The sequence below is a fragment of the Wyeomyia smithii genome, chromosome 2 (genome assembly GCF_029784165.1).
Source record: "Wyeomyia smithii strain HCP4-BCI-WySm-NY-G18 chromosome 2, ASM2978416v1, whole genome shotgun sequence".
In the NCBI taxonomy this organism is placed as follows: domain Eukaryota; kingdom Metazoa; phylum Arthropoda; class Insecta; order Diptera; family Culicidae; genus Wyeomyia; species Wyeomyia smithii.
The window spans coordinates 111,718,480-111,739,224 of NC_073695.1; the positions used below are offsets into that span (position 1 = coordinate 111,718,480).

The following is a 20,745-nucleotide window of genomic DNA, read 5'->3' on the forward strand; positions in this document are numbered from 1 at the left end:
TTAGTGGTGCCTTCTGAAAATGTTTGTCAAGCTAATATTAGTTTAAGACATCGACATGCCATCACGGCTCGATTTGCGGTCGTCTACCGAAGTGAATGAACAGTTGATCTAGTTGATAATATGAAACGCAAACCATAGTGATTAGTGTTGGCATATTAAATTATGATAATCATTCGACTCCATTACGAACGATTTTAAAGGCAAATATATTTCATCATCATTGATTGACCTTTTCCTTTTAAAGCCACCAACAAAAACTTACTTTCAGTACAATACACTTTTTTCACTGACCTTTCAAATAGTTTCAATGCATTCAACTTGCACTGCATCCTACATAAATTATTAACCTCGAATTCCTCTATTCATTCAACCTGAACTAGTCCCCTTTTTATTAACGTAACCCCGACAAACCGCTCTACCCAACTTGAGTTTGCACATGTTTAGCAAATAAATATTACGAAAACACAACTAATGGTAAAAGTAAACAGCCAAACCTGATACTACCCTGACCTCATTATACGGTCCGCCTTAATTTAAATCCATCCGATCTCATCGCTAAGCTCTCTTTTCAGTTTTTAGTCTATTTTCATTTCGAAGGGGACTAATACCGACAGTCCGGCCAGATTCAATAGGACAATTGGGTATAATTAGGGATACAACTTTTTAGGTTCTACACAAATTTTTTCTGTATCACGAACTAATTATGTAACCTGATTTGCTTCGCAAAGAGAAAATCTGTTGCGATGATAATTGTTTAATTACATGCACCAATTAGAGACCATTATTTCTAGACAGTTTTATAGATTACGAATAGAAAATATCAGCAGATAATTGGAAACCCTATAATATTTCCGAGCAACAACACGTCGAGCCCATCAAGGCTAGTTCAGGTGCTACTGATGCTCCTCCATCGGCAGCATGAAAAAGGTCGAAAAACGGCTTCATCAAGTTCAAGTAAGATATTGGCTAGAAAAAGCGATGTACAACATTTCTAAGAAGGGTCTAGTTCCTTTTCATGACCGGGTATACTCTGTCCCCTTCGAAATACGCCAACTATAATGCCGATTATTTTCTGATAACAAACAAACATTTCCAACCGAAAGAAGTCCACAAGCCAAACAAGTTGGTTTAAAATACATTGAATATTTGATGTTAATATTTGATTTGGGCCGCTACCTAAACTTCTGAGAATTGAATTCACGTTAGTGGAAGTCTTGCGGACCGGGTGAGATTGGTTTGCTTTCGGTAAGATACCTTTCAAGGATGACAAACACGAAAATAGAGTAGAACGAGACGTTGCACACTACATAGTTGAGAATTCCAAATTTTTCCCGGTTAAAAATGTGGCAAATGATTCCACCCAAATTAAGGGGACGTTTTGGAGATTTCGCCTCAATCCAAAAGAACAATTAGAATCTTTCGTGTTACAGATGAAAGGGGAGGTCAAAATAGTGTACGGTAGGAGTTTGTAGTGATGAGTCGCCATGCAAGATTGTTATAAAATCCACCATCTTGTTTTTTCTGTCGAATAAGTATGAATAAATGCAAAAGATTATTTCTCTGTGTCGCAATTGAATAGAAAAAAACTTTTTGAAGACACTGAGACTGAGGAGACTCCCTTAATAATTTCAAGTGGACAAAATACTCCAACATATAATCTTCTTCAGTTTAACCATTCCAACTTTGACTAGGACTATGCCATACCCTGTCGGGTTGACCTTCCAAAAGCTGATGTTTTCAATACGCTTAGTTTCAACACTAAAAGAAAACTAATTCGCCAATACTTTCTAGCTTAACTCTGACATTTATTCACTGAATGCGTGCAATCAAGGTGTTTTTCTATGGACTTTGACATTGGCAAGAGGTGACACATTCCCATGCTGTATTATTCATTGCTGGTAATACAGACGCTGTATTATTCATCAACTCCTTTTCCACGGTCGATTAAGTTTTCTTTGTTTTATTTTTATATCTCAAACGTCCACTAGGGGAAAAAAGTAACACCGGCTATTTTCACTCCAGTACGCAACAATGTATACGGACAAATCGTTAGGAGAGCGGTAACAATCGGGTAAAGACCGGAGAGAACTAAGAAACTTCACGGATGGTGAGATTCACGTGTACGTATAATCATTTAGTAATTTACTTCACATATTAAGTACAGCTGTTTTTTTTTGATAATTCATCCGTACGCGGCAAATCGATAGAAATACAAATTTTGAAACTCTTGGTCTTCACATATTGTAGCTTAAACAGATTGAAAGCTCAAAATTAAATGCTCAAAGGCTACTACGTTTGAAAAACAAATTCGTTTTGGTCATGGTATTTATCCCATCCCAAAAGTTGAAAGCTACGCCAGGATACAATCTACAATCAACAACCGGACAAACTTTTCTTCGGGCGACCGCACGGCGACTAGTGGAAAGGACACAGAAATAGAATTGACATTTTTAGATAGGTATCAAACAACCGTCATCGCGACAGCTGTTGTAAGCTTCGAACTGTGAAATGCAAAAAAAAACAGTAACCAAAATACATAAGCACCAGCAACAAGTCCAATAGAAAAATGGCTGAAACTGAGACCCTTAGGTTGAGAGGAAATAGACTTTTTAGGGGAACACATAAAGTTATAGTTAGAAAAAAATAGCGCACACGCAGTCAGATTCACATGAAGCAACGAGGGTAGGTGCGAATAGAGAGGACGTTCGTCCCAAAAAGAAAAAGCTAAATTAATAGGGCAATTGCGATTCAAATTCAAGAGGAAAACTTATTTCCACGTACCGGTTTGATATTCCGTTTCTGTTTCAGCATTTTCTCGTCATGAATTTCCTGCTTACAGACACGCACGCTGGCGAATCGGCGTCCGTCGGAGCTGCTCAATGCGGTGTCTGTTAAAGCATCTTCAAATAGCCTGTCTGTCAAGAACCAATCGGGCAGTAATCGATTTTTTTCGGGTTGCTTGCAAGCGGACGGATGGCTGTTATTGGTGTGGTTATTTTACGAGTGAGTAGTGATTTTGTCTATCGATGGTAACTATTTACAATATGGAGATTTTGCTTGATGAAATGCTGAAACCGATTAAAATGCGCTTCTGTTACTTCTAATGTGTGGTACGACTTGCTTCTAACGAAAAAAAAATTAATTTTTAAATTTGTTATTCTGCCAGTGTTCTACTTCTTTTCCCACCCGCCCGAAGTTTATACGCAACCACATGACCGAACTTTAATTACGAGTTTTTATTCTTGTTTACTTTTTACTACCAACTATTTGCTTCCAAGCAGAGAGAAGTAAATTTATGTTTTAGGCGGGTTTTTCGCACTGATTCGTGGATCGGTCTTTGTGAAGCTAGAAACATCAATATCTGTCAAATAACTCTCCGATATTTACTTCATTGGTTGTCAAATTTTATATTCCAATCGTCTAATACATAACAAATTGATTTTTCTAGCCAAACGTAAACAAATATAATACATCGATAAATAAACATTCACACATTGTTATTCCGTTAATGATGGTACACCGACTTAAATCAGTAGATACACATCCAGATGCACATTAAAATGCAGAAGAAAAAATACACTTCCATATGCTTCTATTTTATCCTTTTTTTCACATATCTTTGAACTTATTTATACTTTCAAGCACACATTGGTGGATATTTTTCTTGGAAAATCGGTAAGCAACACTTCTTCCAATACACGAATGAAATTGATCAACTTTTTATGCTATCGCACTTTGAAGTGGAGGGCAGTTTACACTCACACACAGAGACATTTATTTGGATCTGAAAAAAACGGAAGAGAGAAAAAATAGACAACAATAAGAATACACTTATGTTCACACTTTAGCTAATCGAAATTTAGCAAAATGAACAAACTAAGCCGTTTACAGTGCAAAAACGATCCAAAAGCCGTATACGAAACAAAATAACCAGATGTGATGAAAGCGAAGCACAAACTATTGCATAACATGAACAAGTGACATAAAATTACGTTAGCATTCTTAAAGAGTCAGTCACACAAAAAACGCTGGTTTAGGTGAAAGATATAGTTGATTTAAGCAAAACGAATAATTCTATGTGCACTACTGCAATTGAAATGATTTATAATTCATTTACTACTACTCGAATGCAAAATTTCACAAATACGATGTTGATATGTATTACAAATAGAATCAAAGAAGTCAAACCATTATTGCATCAAATAATTTTTTTTTTTCACTTGAAACAAATTTTCTAGTTAATCAATGCGATTACTCTCACAAAAATCAAAAAAAAATTCAATTTTTTGTAAGACGGCTATCAAAATGATATCAAATAGGCATATTATTTCGAGAATTATATACCTGTATATTCGAATTCGAATTCTTTTTTCAGCGAAATTTGCGGGAAAACATCATGATTTTTTCTTTACTAGTGCTTTAAAATTGAGTGCGAAAATTGAGACAAAGGACAAAGAAAACTAATTTTAAAGAAGTTAAACTGCGTTCCCTGTTTTATAGTGGCCTACCTTACAACGCAAGATAGAAATTATTCTTGCTTATACACTACCCGCCATAAGTTTGGAATCGCTTTACTGAGTATTGAAACACCCAGTTTCAATACTGCAACACCCCAAAATGTTGAGCGTCATATAAAACGGGCAGATTTAAATAACCCTTTCTCATGATTCCGCCAACCTAGAGAGTTGTGGTCTGCAGAAAAGTTGTTCAGCAGATCAAAGGCTTTTATTTGCTGCACAGTTTGGATAGACATTCGACCGCAAGGCGTTGTTGGAGTTCCACAAGAAAGTAATCTAGGTTTGCTTCTTTTCTTGACCTATATCAATGAGCTATCCAAGCTAAAACTGTTTGGAAAACCACGATTGTTCGCAGATGATACCTCTTTGTCATACGTGTCCTCAAATCCCGACCAAATCGTACATCATATGTCAAGTGATTTTCAACATACTTCAGAAATTCTTTGCTGAAAACCTCCTCTCTTTGAATCTTTCTCTCAGAGAAATGCAAAGCCAGATACAAATACAGAACCTGCGGTATAACTCTCCGGCGCATCATAACCAATCGTTCCATTCAATGCCGCACACATATTCTACCCGTGATCAAACTGTGCTGCTTTTAAAACGACCAAGGACTGAATGTGGTAAAAATGTTCGAATGTTATGCCAAAAAGCAACACAACGATATATATGTCTCTATAAAAAACATCCGTAACATCGCAAAATTTAAAAATCAACTTACGCAACACATTAGAGCTAAGCTCAGTGGCTATCTAAATGTTAAATGAGTATCGTCGTGCCGTGAACATAAGAACCCCCTTCAAAACAAGCATCTTCACTGGGGGTAAATTCGTTCACTAATGATTGATAACTTGAAATCAATTGCTTCTGAATCGCCACTTGACCCCTGGAGGCTGCACGATAACACTACCAATGAAACGCCTCGTGGACTACCGATAGGCGCAACAATAGTTTTGCCCAGTTGCTCCACGATCGATTGCAGAGCCTCGGTATTAGCTGTTGTTACCGTCCGTTTTTCCCTTGTGGCCGACCTCTGCAATCTGCACTATGAACGCCTCTTGGAGAATCGAACTTGCCCTGGCCTGGAGACTGTCCGTGATCGAAACACTTTCTGGATCTTAGCTGTAATTATCGGTCGCTGTATTGGAAGTCGTCGAACCTAAATGAGGGCCTTCGGGACCTTCATTTAGACACAAGATTAATACGATAAACATGACATGTAATTATGGTGATCGGATAAATAAACGTAGAAACGTAAGATAATATTAAAACGCGGCACTGGTATGCATGTAGTTTTGAGTATTTTGAACTAAATTAATCTTGTGAATTCAACTAACTCAAAATTTTCATATTCTAGCAAACTTGTTCAGAAGGGCAAGGATTTCTGGTTGTTATGTATTTTGGTATGGAACTTAGCCACCACGCTGCGCTAGTGTGCATGTTGTTTTACGTATCTTGATCTAAGTTTATCTCGTGAAACCAACCACTAGAAAGCTGCGGTTTTCATGAAACTTATTTAGAAGGTCATGGGTTTCTGGTTCATGGGCAGTTTGGTTGGAAATAAGACCACTACGTGGCGCTAATGTGCGTAAATTTTTTGTGTTCGTTTTAGTGTTTCATGTTTAATGTTTAGGTTGATCCGAAGTAACTCATTGATTTTATGGTCATGTGGATAACGGTATCATTCACGAAGTTAAAATATCCCTTAATTGACACTGTCACCACTGGGTGGCACTGGATGAAGATCACAACTTTTTAGGAAGTAAGCAGCGTGAGATCTGCTCAGGCCAAAATACAAAGAATTGTCTGTACACTAGCGCCACATAGCGATGGAATACTTGACTTTTCACTATCCAGAAGCCCTTGACCTTCTGAACAACTTTTCTAAAGGCCGCAGTTTTCTAGAAGGGCGGAATCGTGGTATAGGTAAATAAGGTAAGGCCAAAACACGTGCACACTAGCGGCACATTACGGTGAGCTTATCTCTCCAGTATACAGAAGCCCTTAACTTTCTGAGCAACTTTGCTGAAAACCGAAACTTTTTAGGTCGTCGAAAACACGAGATGTCTGCCTACTCCAGATGATGCTTAACTTATTAGGGGGTGCTGCAATATTCGAACTGAGTATTGCAATACTCAGTGAAGCTATTCTAAACTTATGGCAGGCAGTGTAAATGGAAAATCCCGAAACGCAGCTGATCCTATTCATGTTATTTCCTTCGTTTTATAGGTATATGTACTAGCTGACCCGGCAAACTTCGTGCCGCCTTTTTTGTGCTTAATTTAATAATTTTAAACATTGCAAATTCATTGATTCTTTGCGATTTGTTCATATCGTTTAAAATGATTGGTTTTATCGGAATGATAACATTCTCGACTTTTGGCTTTAGTACATCAATCTCTATTCCGGAAATACCCAAATTGGGCGGTACCGTGCTGGATCGAAATCCGTACACCTTGATGTTTTTCTTCATTGTTAAGCATTATAATAGTGAAAATTCATTTGATAGTTACATGTACATATCCGTTGAGTTGTTGGCCTTCTGTTAAATTAAACTATGCGCCAGTAGGCCATGGAATAAAAATATAAGAAATGAAAAATCAATCGTGTATCGGTTTCAGTTGTCATTTCGTTGTATCGTTAGAGAATTTACTAAGGAAACGTTCTTCAGATAAAACCTAAATTAATCCACCTAGCGGTCAGACTCAGCCTTTCTCATTCGAACTTATTATTTGTAAAAATAGATTCACATGAATACTTAAATCCAAAAAGGTATATTCACTCTTTGGGTTCTAAAATATTGATGTTGTAATTAAAGTATAAAATATGAAATTTGACATAGTGTTAGTGCTTCAGAAATAGCGAAATATAAGAAATGACTCTGAATTTCGAACAATTGAAGCACGAGCGATACCGGGAACGTTCAAATAGTACGATACCACATTTAAATCATGTTGAGGCCATATATATTGATCAAAGCAGCTATAGTGTTGAATAGTCTTTGAATTTCTTTTCTTTACAAAACTTTTGAACAGTATATCAAATTTTTATGAAGTTTGTTTTTTTTTAATAGGGGTGCAATTGAGGATTGCAACGATTTTTGTCGGAATTTGATTTGTTGATAATTTGGCTTGACATATTTTCTAATGTTTCTACATTAGTGTGCCTATGTAGCTCGTTCGTGCTAAACCAGGGAGGACGCTTCAAAATCATTTTCAAAAGTTTATTCTGAATCCTTTGAAGTGTCTTCTTCCTGGTTGTACAACAACTTGTCCAGATGGGAACTGCATATAACATTGCTGGCCTAAAAATTTGTTTGTAAATTAACAGTTTATTCTTGAGACAAAGTCTAGAATTCCTGTTGATAAGAGTATATAAACATTTGATATACTTATTGCACTTTGACTGGATATTTTCAATGTGCTCCTTGAAAGTAAGATTCTTATCATAAATTAGCCCTAAGTATTTAACTTGGTCAGACCAATTTAAGACCACACCGTTCATCCTTATAACGTGGTTATGGGTGGGTTTGAGAAATGAAACTCTTGGCTTATGAGGAAAAATAATCAACTGTGTTTTAGAAGCATTAGGGGAAATTTTCCATTTCTGCAAGTATGAAGAAAATATATCTAAACTTTTTTGTAGCCGACTGCATATAACACGAAGGCTTTTTCCTTTTGCGGAAATGCTTGTATCGTCACAAAACAGAGATTTCTCACAACCTGGTGGTAAATCAGGAAGTTCAGAAGTAAAAATGTTATATAAGATTGGGCCCAAGATACTCCCCTGAGGCAAACCAGCTCTAACAGGCAATCTATTAGATTAACCATTTAGATAGTTAACCTGAAGATTGCGGTCAGTTAAATAACTTTGTATCATTTTTGTAAGGTAAAGCGGAAAACTGAAATTTGACATTTTAGCTATTAAACCTTTATGCCAAACACTGTCGAATGCCTTTTCTATATCTAGTAGAGCTGCTCCAGTCGAATAGCCTTCAGATTTATTAGTTCGGATCATATTTGTTACTCTAAGTAACTGATGAGTAGTGGAATGCCCATGGCGAAAACCAAACTGCTCATTTGCAAAAATTTAGTTCTCATTAATATGTGTTATCATTCTATTGAGAATTATTCTTTCAAAAAGTTTGCTAATGAAGGAAAGTAAACTAATTGGTCGATAACTTGATGCCTCAGCTGGATTCTTCTCGGGTTTTAAAATTGAAGTGACTGGCATTTTTCCATTTCGTAGGAAAATGTGCTAGTGCAAAGCATCTGTTAAAAATTTTTACCAAGAAATTTAAAGAGTTTTCGGGAAGTCTTTTGATAAGGATATAGAAAATCCCATCATCTCCTGGTGGTTTCATGTTTTTGAATTTTTTGAGAATAGTTCGCACCTCATTCAAGTTTGTTTCCAATACCTCTTCAGAAAGGAATTCTTGGGTGGTGATCTGATCATACTTTTGGTTTACTTCATTTTCAATAGAACTTACTACGTTCAAATTGGAGTTATGAACGCTCTCAAACTGCTGAGCAAGTTTTTGAGATTTTTGTTCATTCGTTAGAAAAATGCAATCACCATCTTTAAGGACTGGAATGGGCTTCGAAGGTTTCTTAAGAACCTTCGAAAGCTTCCAGAAAGGTTTTGAATAAGGTTTTAGTTGTTCAACTTCTCTCATGAAATTCTCATTTCGCAAGAGAGTGAATCTATGTTTAATTTCCTTTTGCAATTCTTGAAAAATAATTTTCAAAGCAGGATCACGAGATCTTTGGTATTGACGTCTCCGTATGTTCTTCAAACGTATAAGAAGTTGAAGTTCACTGTCAATAATTGGTGCATTAAATTTCACTCGAGCCTTAGGAACTGATAAATTCCTGGCATTGAGTATTAAGCTGCTAAAATTATCTAATGCTCTGTCAATGTCAGCACAATTTTGTAAAATAATATCATCATTCAAATTTTCTTCGATCGTAGAACGATATCTATTCCAATTAGTCTTGTGATAATTTAACACAGATCTAGCGGAATTTAAAATAGTTTCATGGGAAATAGAAAATGTTATGGGGAGATGATCAGAATCAAAGTCAGCATGAGTTAATAAATCACTGCATGAATGACTTTGATTTGTTAGTACCAAATCAATTATAGATGGATTCCTAATAGAAGAATAACATGTAGGACCATTTAGAAATAAAACTGAATAAAATCCAGCCGAGCAATCAATAAACAATATTTTTCCATTGGAATTGCTTTGAGCATTATTCCAAGATCGATGTTTCGCATTAAAATCACCGATGATTTAAAATTTAGGTTTATTTCTTGTGAGTTTTTGCAAATCTCCCTTGAAATAATTTTTTCGTTCACCAGTGCATTGAAAAGGCAAATACACTGCGGCTATAAATAAAATGCCAATACTTGTTTCAATTTCAATTCCCAAACTCTCGATAACTTTGGTTTCAAGATGGGGTAAGACACGGTGTTTTATTCGACGGTGGATAACTATTGCAACTCCACCACCGGCAACATCAATTCTATCAAACCTATGAACTATATAATTTGGGTTCTTTTTTAGTTTAATATTTGGCTTTAAAAGCGTTTCAGTCACAACTGCAATATGCACATCGTGGACTGTTGAAAAATTTAAAAATTCATCTTCTTTCGCTTTTAAAGAGCGAGCATTCCAATTTAGAAAATTTACAGCATTATTTAAAATCATTGCTGAATTTCAATTTCATAACAATATTAGTTGTAAATTTTATACCTTCTTGAACAGCCTCGTACATCGAGTTACAGTTCAACAAAACGGACATTAGCTGCAGCATGGATTGTTGTAGGTATTCAATCTTTTCTGGAGTTGGACTACCTAAATCAATACTGGTTGACTTTTCAGCACCAAGCACGAATGGTTTGTTACTGTTTGAATTTGGAATATTACCTGTAAGGACACTGGCATATGAACAGCCTGGTGTTGCCTGAACAGGATTTTTTGTCTGAAATTTGTTATCTGAATTTAAATTATTACCTACAGACACACCTGCTAATGAAAGTGCTGGTGATGCCTGAACAGTATTGAAAGTCTTTTGTATACCCACATTGACAACAGGTTGCTTAGAATTCCTACGTTGTCTGGAAGCAATAATTTTTGACCTTACAGGATAATTAAAGAAATTAGATTTGTGATTTCCCCCACAATTTACACATTTGAAACTATTAGTGGTCTCTTTCACGGGGCAGATATCTTTCGTGTGACTAGAGTCACCACAAATCATACATTTTGCAGCCATATGGCAGTTTCGAGTTCCATGACCATAGGCTTGACAATTCCGACATTGAGTAAGATTATGGATTTCTCCATGTCTCTTGAAAGTTTCCCACTTTATTCGCACGTTAAATAAAACACGTGCTTTTTACAAACATTTCAAATTATTTACTTTGGTTCGATCAAAATGTACCAAGTAATTTTCCTGGTGTATTCCAGTTTGATTAATTTTGGCATTTGCCTTTCGTTTCATCAAAATTACTTGGTTGAGAGCAAAACCAAGTGATTCTGACAAACATTCTTTAATTTCGTCAATAGGTTGGTCATTTGAAAGACCTTTCAAAACAGCCTTAAACGGTCTCTCATTTTTGGCATCAAAAGAATAAAATTTATACATCATTTCAGTCAAATACTGTAAAAGATGTTTATGGCCATCAAGAGATTCGGCCAAAATACGAATTTCGCCTTGGCGGCCAATTTGAAAATTAACTTTCACATCCGACAGAAATGATGACAGTTCTGATCAAAAAGCCTTTAAATTTGCTACAAATACCACAATAGGTGGAACTTTAACCTTCTTCATAACGGCTTTATGCTCAGTATGAGAAGTTTGAATTTCTTGATCCCCAACGGAAGAAAGAATATCATACCTGTTAGTCGAAATTTCAGTGTCACTTGGAAGAGATGCCTCACGTTTCCTTGAAGCCGCATCAAAGCGAGCTTTTTTATTTTTTCCAGGCATTACTGGAAAACTTCACTACACTTTCACTTTACTATAGAATTTGAGTAGAAATACACTCACTAAAACACTCGTTAACGTTAAAAACAAATTTATTACTTTGCGTTTCAACAGGTGGTCTTTCAAGAAGATTGCCTGTTGAAAGCAAAAAACAAAATTTCAATATCTCTCGGTAGTCTAAGACTTAGCCTCGAGCTGTTGGTAAAATGCGACCGTACTGTAGGACAGTTCAAGTCGATCTGATTATGAAGTTTGTTATTTGTAAGTTTGAGAGATGACTCGTTTGTATGACACTAGTTATGTTCAAATAAGTCGTGTAATACTTGAGATAATAGACTTTCGTTGTTTTACAAATTAAAACATAACGGTTGCTTAAGTTTGATTACAATCAAATGAAAAGGGAACGTATGGGGGAGCCAAACTTTGAAACCACGTGTTCAATCATAATTCATCAGTATATCTCTCACTAGCCCGTTCATCTGATATCAATATTGTTCAGATCGGTTGTTTAGTTTCTAAGATAATGAAGTTTCGTGATTTTCACATTTCAATACATTACAGACGAAGTTACAGTCCGATTACAGCAAAATTCAATAGGGTGTTATGAGGCAGCTAGACTTTTCATTTGACACTAATTTTGTAGAAATCGGTTCAACCATCTCTGAGAAAAGTGAGTGAGTTTATGTAGTCTTCGGAATATGTTCCATTTCATAGCTGGATTTCACATTTTTAAACATAACAGGAAAAATAATAATCCGTTCGCAAAAAAAATCATTAGGGTCTTATGGGGCAACAAGACTTTCCATATGACACTGATGAGATTGAACAGTCTCTAGAACACGTTTCTTTCCATAACTTCTGAACCATATGTTCAATCTTCATAAAATTTAAAAGTTGAGGGTTTTTAGGTAGCCCGTTCATTTGAAACCAATTTTGTTCAAATCGGTTGAGTAGTGTCTGAGATATTGATGTTTCGTGATTTTTACATTTTGATACATAGCCTCTAAACTAGAAATCAGATTACAATAAAATTCAATAGGGTCTTAAAGGGCAACTAGACCTTTCATTTGCAATTGATTTCATTGAAATCGATTCAGCCATCTTTGAGAAAATCGAGTGAGATTGGGAGAGCGTTACACACACATGCAGAAAATGTTCAGCTCGTCGAACTGAGTCGAGTGGTACACGCAAGCTTGGGAGAATGACTGGAGAGCGACTGACGACTTTTTTCTCTCTTCAGTCTAACAGCCCATGCATACGCTATTCATGAGAGCTCACATACAGCTACAGTTTTAACAAGGCAAAGAAACGGTGTTGTGTTGCGTACGACAGCTCATTCTTGCGCATGTATTTTGTTCGTTCGGACATGACAGCCTAGTTTGCTCATTTTGAGGATGTCCTGTTCCTGTTGAAAGCCTGCTGATCGGCTGCGGCTGTCATCGACTTGCATTGTTTCGCTTCTCCTTTTTCACAGGCCGGAGGCATATTGAATACAAAGCAAACCGTTTCCATTGTAGATATTATTCCCCACGTAAGAAAAAACGTGCTTCGCACCATCTCTCTTTCATTCTTTTTTCGGCCTTACTGTCGTGATCATAATCACCTGACATCCCGCTCGGATTCGTGTTGAAGGATGTCGGAAGGTTATAGGCTATCATTTACGACAGCTTGGAAATACCAACACACATATGAAGATGAAAAATAACAGTCCGTATGGAGTTGCATGTGTACTGTCGTCAGTTGCTGTCGAACTGTTCACCGAACGTGTGGGGAGCAGTGAGAGCTGTGCAATACAATGAGAGCCGGTTCAGTTGAAAATTTGCTGTCATTGTCTTGCAGTCATTTTCATAACACTGGGTATACGACATTCGGCCCTTTTGAGCACTTTTATACCTTTAGTTTTTGCAGTGATTGCTATACCTTTCTAGGAGAAAGGCAAAAAGTGAAATGATAGAAATGACTTTTAATTTCAACTTCAATCCCGAGCAAGGCCGCAAACATTGAAATAGTACAATATTAAATTTAAATGATGTTGAGGCCACATATTTTGATCGTAGCTTTAGTTTAAACAGTCTGCGGGTTTCGTTTCTTTCTATAACTTTCAAACCACATGTTTAAACATTATGGAATTCATTGTTTAAGGGTTTGAAAGCCCATTTAATTGAATTCAACTATGTTCATAGCATCTGAGATATAAGAGCGTTTTTCACATTCTGACGCAGCGCCAAAACTAAAAGTTTGATTACAATGAAATTTAATAGCAACCTAAGCGACAAATAGACCCTAAATTTGACACCAAGATAGAAAGAATCGGTCAGACCATCTCCGAGAAAAGTGGATGCGAAAGAAAGGTGCACATACACACGTACACACCCACACACAAACACAAACACCTATACATGCATATATGCAGAAAATGCTCGATTCGTCGAACTGAGTTGAGTAGTATATGACATTCGGCCATTTCAATCATTTTTCTACCTTTTAATTAGCCAGTGATCGTTAGGAGAAAGTCAATATATTTACTTTCATTATGTGATTTCACATTTTTATGAACAACGGACAAAGTTACAATCCGATTGCAGTGAAATTCAATAGCAACCTATGGGGCAACTAGACCTTTCATTTGACACTAATTTTGTGAAAATCGGTTCAGCCATCACTGAGAAAAATGAGTGAGTTTTAACAACCTCAGGATAACTTTTCTTTACATAACTTATAAACCATATGTTCAATCATAACGAAATTCAAAAGTTAAGGGTTCTGGGGACAGCCCAATCATTTGAAACCAATTTTATTCAAATCGGTTGTGCGGTTTCTGAGATAATGATGTTTCGTGATTTTTACATTTTGATACATAACCTCTAAACTAAAAATCCGATTACAATGAAATTCAATAGCAACCTATGGCGCAACTAGATCTTTCATTTGCATTTAATTTTATGAAAATCGGTCCAGCAATCTCTGAGAAAAGTGAGTGAGAAAAAGAAGTAAAAAAGCACATACACACACACATACGTACATACATACAGAAAATGCTCAGTTCGTCGAAAGTAGTCGAGTGGTATATGACATTCGGCCATTGGGACCACTTTTATACCTTCGGTTTTTCCAGTGATTGCTATACTCTGTGTTTTACTCTGTGAATCTTTTTAAAATTGATGAAAAAGATAAGTCTTTGTCATTTTCGAGCTGTATATTGTCTAATAAATAGTGTAAGTTGTATTTATTCAACAAAAATTGTGCCGTACGGATTTTGATTCTTGTTATTTGCTTGAATCAGAATACGTACAGCGTGTGTATCATGCATATATTGTTGAACTTTCTTCTAGTTTTCAGCATATAATGAAAGAAAACAAGTATAAATATACGGCAAACAATTTTAAACGAGCTGTGACTGAGGTGCGCAAGGGAAAGTCGTACCGGGAAGCTTCGAGAGGTTCCGGCGTTCCGGTTACTACGAAACGCTACGAAACTTGCACTACTTCAGCTGATATCAAAAATTAGAAAACCGTGTGAAACTTTAAGAGCCAGTTGATCCTCAAAATATACTTATTCGTTAATTTAAAGATAAACTATAAATAAAAGATGTTCATTTTTGTACTTCTATATCTATACGGAGTTTGATTTATTGTTGTATGGACTTTGATCCAGTCTATATCGCGTGTGTGCGGATTTCGATTCAAAAGTGTACGGGTTTTGATTCAGACAAAAAACTGTGTACGGATTTCGATTCAAAACATGTTCGATTTAAACATGATTTTTTCGAGTTTCGGAGTGATTTTAATCATTTTGCTAGAAAATAGTGATAAAATATAAGTAGACCTATAACTAAACATGTCAGTTTAAAGCAATATGTGATTTCTTGATTTTATATTGACCGTCGAAGATTATCATGTGCTTAGGTGTACGGATTTCGATCCAGCACGGTATTCAGTTATTTTCTTTGTTTTCCAGAAACTGAAAGTGTTCATCTTCGAATTCAAAACTGTGTCCAGGGTCAATGCTTGGCTTCTAAACATCATTTCGATTACGGATATATCCATATGTAGTAGTATTCGGCTATTTTCGGCTATTTTCGGCTGTTTCCCAGTAGTTGCCATCTTACAATTCAAAATGGTGTCTAAGGTAAATTTTTAGCTCCTTGCATCATTCTGGTTCCGGTGATACTCATATCACTTAAGGCTATTTTTCAGAAACCGGAAGTCGCCAGCTTGGATTTTAAAATGATATTGGAAACTATTTCTGGCCCCTGAGCATCGTTCTGGTTTAAGAAACACCCATATTGGGTGTTATTTGGTCATTTTCGCCTGTGTTCCGAAGTCGCCTTTCTACAATTCAAAATGTTGTCTGAGGTCGATTTGTGGCTTCAGTGCATCATCAAGATTTCGGAAATACCCATATTGTGTGGTGTTTGGTCATTTTCCGCTGTTTTTTTGTAACCGGAAGTCGCCATCTTGGATTTCAAAAAGGTATTTGACGACATTTTCCGGATTGAAACCGGAAATTGCCATCTTAATTAAACAATGGCGTCTGGAGTCTAGTTTTGGCTCCTGTGCTTTTTCGGAAAACCTGGTTGAATATTTGTTTAGTTTGTATGGGAGACCTCTCTCCCCTTCCGGGGAAGTGCCAAACCACCATTGAAATTTGTGTTCGATTTGTATAAGAGCCCTCCCATTCAGAAGTGGGAGGGGTGCCGAACCACCATGAAACTTTTTCTTGCGCTCAAAAACCTCAACATATCAAATTTGGTTCCATTTATTTGATTGTTTCTCGAGATGTGCAGAAATTTGTGTTTTATTTGTTTGGCACCCCTCCCACACAAGAGAGGGAGAGGTGCCGAACCATTATGGACATCTTTGTTACCCCTAAAAACATTCACATGCCAAATTTGGTTGTATTTGGTTGATTGGTTCGCAAGCTGTGAGAAATTTGTATTTCATTTGTATGGGACCCCTCTCCTATAGAAAAGGGAGGGGTGTCAAACCATTATGGATGTATTTGTTACCCATGAAAACATCCACCTGCCAAATTTGGTTCCATTTACTTGGTCATCCTAAAATGGTCGAATATCATCCAACATGAGTAATTCTAGAATAGGAATGATGGTCAGAAGCCAGACACCAAATCTAATATAAAATCCCGAAGCGGCGACTTCCAGCATCTGGTGAACAATTTAATATGTCCAAATATAACTCGATATGGGCATTTCTACAAACGGGATGATGCACAGAGGTTACAATTCAAATACCATCCATTATATTTATTTGGAGCGGGGGCCTAGTGTGGTTGGTAACGTCTCCGCCAACCACGCTCGACGCCTGGGTTCGAATCCCACCGCCGACATAGGTGTCGATGGTTGTGAGGTGGCGTGATCCACTCACAACCAACCCAACTGGTCTAGATTCAATCCTAGCCGACAACGGGAGATTTTCTGAGACGAATGAGGATGTAAAGCCGTTGGCGCCGGTCCGTTAATAAACGGGTCGTGAGTTAGGGTCCTGGGTGTGGAGTCGCCTCCCTGGGCGTCGGTGATTGGCCACAACAGTGGCGGAACTAGACCGACGGAAAATAAGCGAGAATAAAAAAAAAAAATTATAATTATTTCCAGAACCACCCACAGACCGTGAATTGAATCCAGAGACCAATTTCAATTGAAGATGGTATCTCTTGATTTCTGGAAAACTAAAATGATCAAATACCATCCAATGTGAGTATTCATAGAACCAGAATGACGTTCCGAAATTGAAAATTGACTTAAGATACCATTTTGAAACCCAAGATGGCAACTTCTGGTTTATAGAAAACAGCCTTAAGTGACAAATAACATCCCCAAATGGATATATCCAAAGTTAGAGTGATGCCTAGAAGCCAGAGTCCAATCCTAAGCTTCAATTTTAAATCCAAGGTGGCGATCAAATATCGAAATCAGGAATCATAGAATAACTGCTTCATTATTCATCTCAGCCCATATATTCATCTCATACATCATGAAAACACAATTGAAAACAGGAAAAACGCATATTTTCTTCTTTCACCAATCTACTAATCCATGAAATGGATTCTTCACAGTTCTCATTAAATATAATCCTCAAAAACTCACTTAAAAGCACGTAATTTGACATTACAGTGTTTGAAAAAGTTTTTGTTAGAACTTTGGTTTGTTCAGAAAAGCTTTAGGCAACTAAATTGTCAGTCTTAAACACTTATTTCAAAATAAATCTGAGTTGACCGAGTTTTTTTAAAACCACATTTTAAATTTTCAGTGTAAGATCTCAATATTTGTTTTTTTTTTAACATTTTTAAGAGAAAACTTGGAGAATTTTCTAAAAACCATCCATTGACAACTTTTCTCTAACTCTTGTCAATACCGAACGGTTATTGTCTCAGAACCAAGAAACGTAAAACCGCATCAAATATGAAAAAGTTTTTGTTTGATAAACTTTTTTTCCTTAGGAGTGCTTACTTCAATTTGTTCAGAAAAGTTTTAGGCAACTCAATTTTCTATCTAGAAAATTTATTTCAAAAATCATCCCTTGACAGCTTTTCTTTAACTCTTTTGCTATTACCGTGCTTGCGGGAGGACACGAAAAATCCAATTAGGGTTAAATCTATTATAAAACTTTATGATTGGAGATTTTTACTTTTTTGTTTATTATACCTACTCAATTTTAGTCTCAATTTTAAATGTTGAATCCATTCGACTTGGGCAACGTGGTACTAGTCTAAAAATTGATAATTAATTTTTTTTTGTTTTTTTTTTGCAAAAAAAAAGTGGTTTCGCTTCAGAAAAATTAAATGAAACAATATGCAAGAAAAATATATTTATTTTTCATACTAGCTGACCCGGCAAACTTCGTCCCGCCTACTTTTTCTCTTTAACCCTCTTGTGCCCAAGTCCGCCATTTGACGGGCTTCAGTCAAACCTCTAAAAAGCTTCAATAAATACTGAAAAATTGTTTATAATGATTCATAGTGATTTTACCGAAGCCTGTCTAGGAATTAACTTGGGCACTAGAGGGTTAATCAATCAATTTTGAATTCAATGTATGGAATTCAATGGCTTGGAAATTTTTATTTGATTTTCGACGAATCTGATATTAGATATGCCTATGTATGTGTTATTGATGCTAGAAGAAGTTTGTTTTTATCTCCGTTTAAATAATTGTTTTATAGTGTAAATTTAACCGTTTTAACCAAAATTTTGGTAGTACGCATTCATTAGACTGCCGCGTTCTAAAAGACAGTGAAGTTAGTACATTTTGAGACGTGTGATAGTGATTTTGCTGCAATTTTTATTTCGCTTTCCGTGCTGCCACCGGCTGTATACTGTTCATTTCGCTAACACAATAGACAATAGCGGCAATGGATACGAAATTGTGCGGAGCTTGCCAGCTGATTGTTAATGATCTGGAACCAGTTCGCTGCGGATTTTGTGATACATATTTCCACATCAGCCAAAAATGCTGTGGATTCAATAATCGCGCTCACAAGGAATTGTTTGCTACTGGGCAAGCAATGTTTTTGTGCTTGCTGTGCAGAGACGAATTGCAAGGCAGAAGCATTCGTTCATATTTGGCTGATAAAACCGAACAAAACAGTGCTCCCCCGTCAAATACAAGCGACATATCAACACAAATTTATCAGCTGCACAAATTCGTTGAACGTTTGAGCCAGAAAGTGGATTGTTTATCATTACCTCAACCGGAACCGAATATTACTCCGAAGCCACTTAGTACAGCGAAATGGCCTAGCTTAGGTGTAAAGCGACGTCGAGGAAATAACGGAACGCCGGTACGTGTTGCAGTTGCTGATCGCGGGACGAATTCAGTAGATTTGAGCGGACTGTCAGTGCCATTTATCGTTCCTGGAGCACCGCCACCTAAATTCTGGTTGTACCTTTCGGGATTTCAACCACTAATAACTGATGACGATGTATGTCAAATTGTTGCTCGCTGCCTGGACAACGAAAAACCATCGGATGTTGTCAGATTAGTTCCAAAAGGAAAGGATATCGGAACAATGACATTTGTATCATACAAAATCGGTCTCCCCCCTGCCCTGAAACAGCATGCTTTATTGCCTTCCTCATGGCCAGAAGGCATACTATTTCGTGAATTTATTGAAAAAAACTCGAATCGCGGACTGAAAGTGACCAGCAATATACACGCACTCAGCCCTGCAGTTCATTCTTGAGTAAACCGCCCAGCGACTCGTACAATGGAAACCTTTGCGTTTCTAGCCTGCTGACATCCTCTTCAAATGCTACTATCAACTTGTTGGACCCGGGACACCCTTTAACAGGCATTATGGAAGCCCCTTATCCGATCGACACAGTCGCGCTGCCTACTGATTTTCATCCTCGACATTGTCCCGGTCCTGTGTTCGGTGACGGAGACGGGGTCTTCCAGCCTGCATCGCCAGGCAAGTATAACTGTACATCTGAGCTTCCGGTTCCTCATGCTTTTTCACGTTCCAGTGCGTTGGTCCATGAATCTGTTCCTCGTGTAGCTGATATGCGAATCTATTACCACAATGTGCGTGGGCTGCGCACCAAAATCGACTCATTTTTCCTAGCAGTTTCTGAAGGAGATTATGATTTAATTGTGCTTACCGAAACATGGCTCGATGACCGTATCTTCTCAGCGCAACTTTTTGGGAACCGCTACACAGTTTTCCGGAACGACCGATCTCATCTGAACAGCCAAAAGACGCGAGGCGGAGGTGTCTTAATAGCTGTTTCAGTGAAGTTGAGTTGTCGCATCGATCCTGCACCTGTTTTCAACACTGTCGAGCAGTTGTGGGTGATAGTGGAAACGGCAAATAGCGACATTAGTACTGGTGTCGTATACATACCCCCTGATCGAAAGTCCGATTCTCAGGTGATTCAACAGCACATTGACTCGATAGGCATGGTACTATCCCGCTTGCAACTTAAAACTCCTGCTCTACTTTTTGGAGACTACAACCAATCTGGTTTGCGTTGGTTTATCTCGGACAATGGTCACCCTTCAGTGGACACGCTGCATTCTAATATGCCCGCTTATTGCTGTTCTCTTCTCGATGGACTCTACTGGCATGGTCTGACACAAGTCAACAATATTTTGATTGATAACGAACGTTTGCTGGATCTTGTATGGGTAAATGATGAAACTTTGCCAATTTGTTCTGTATCTGCTGCACACGAGCCGCTGGTCGAGCTTGAAGCTGTTCATCCTGCTATCGTTCTCTCG

The 20,745-nt window shown here is 37.2% G+C and overlaps 1 protein-coding gene across 17 annotated transcripts in view; it reads right to left on the bottom strand.

The window, feature by feature from the left end:
* LOC129725319 (transient receptor potential cation channel trpm) overlaps positions 1-20,745 on the bottom strand; it is a 296,317-nt gene that overhangs the window by 245,071 nt on the left and 30,501 nt on the right. For 4 of the 17 annotated variants that reach the window (XM_055680972.1, XM_055680984.1, XM_055680985.1 and 1 more), the window contains one exon: positions 2,782-3,784. The exons of 2 other annotated variants lie outside the window; for them this stretch is intronic. In XM_055680972.1, the coding sequence (XP_055536947.1) occupies positions 2,782-2,811 (30 nt within the window). In that variant the 5' untranslated portion in view covers positions 2,812-3,784. The remainder of the gene's footprint in view (positions 1-2,781; positions 3,785-20,745) is intronic. 11 more of the 17 variants (XM_055680978.1, XM_055680979.1, XM_055680976.1 and 8 more) reach the window with 9 other exon arrangements.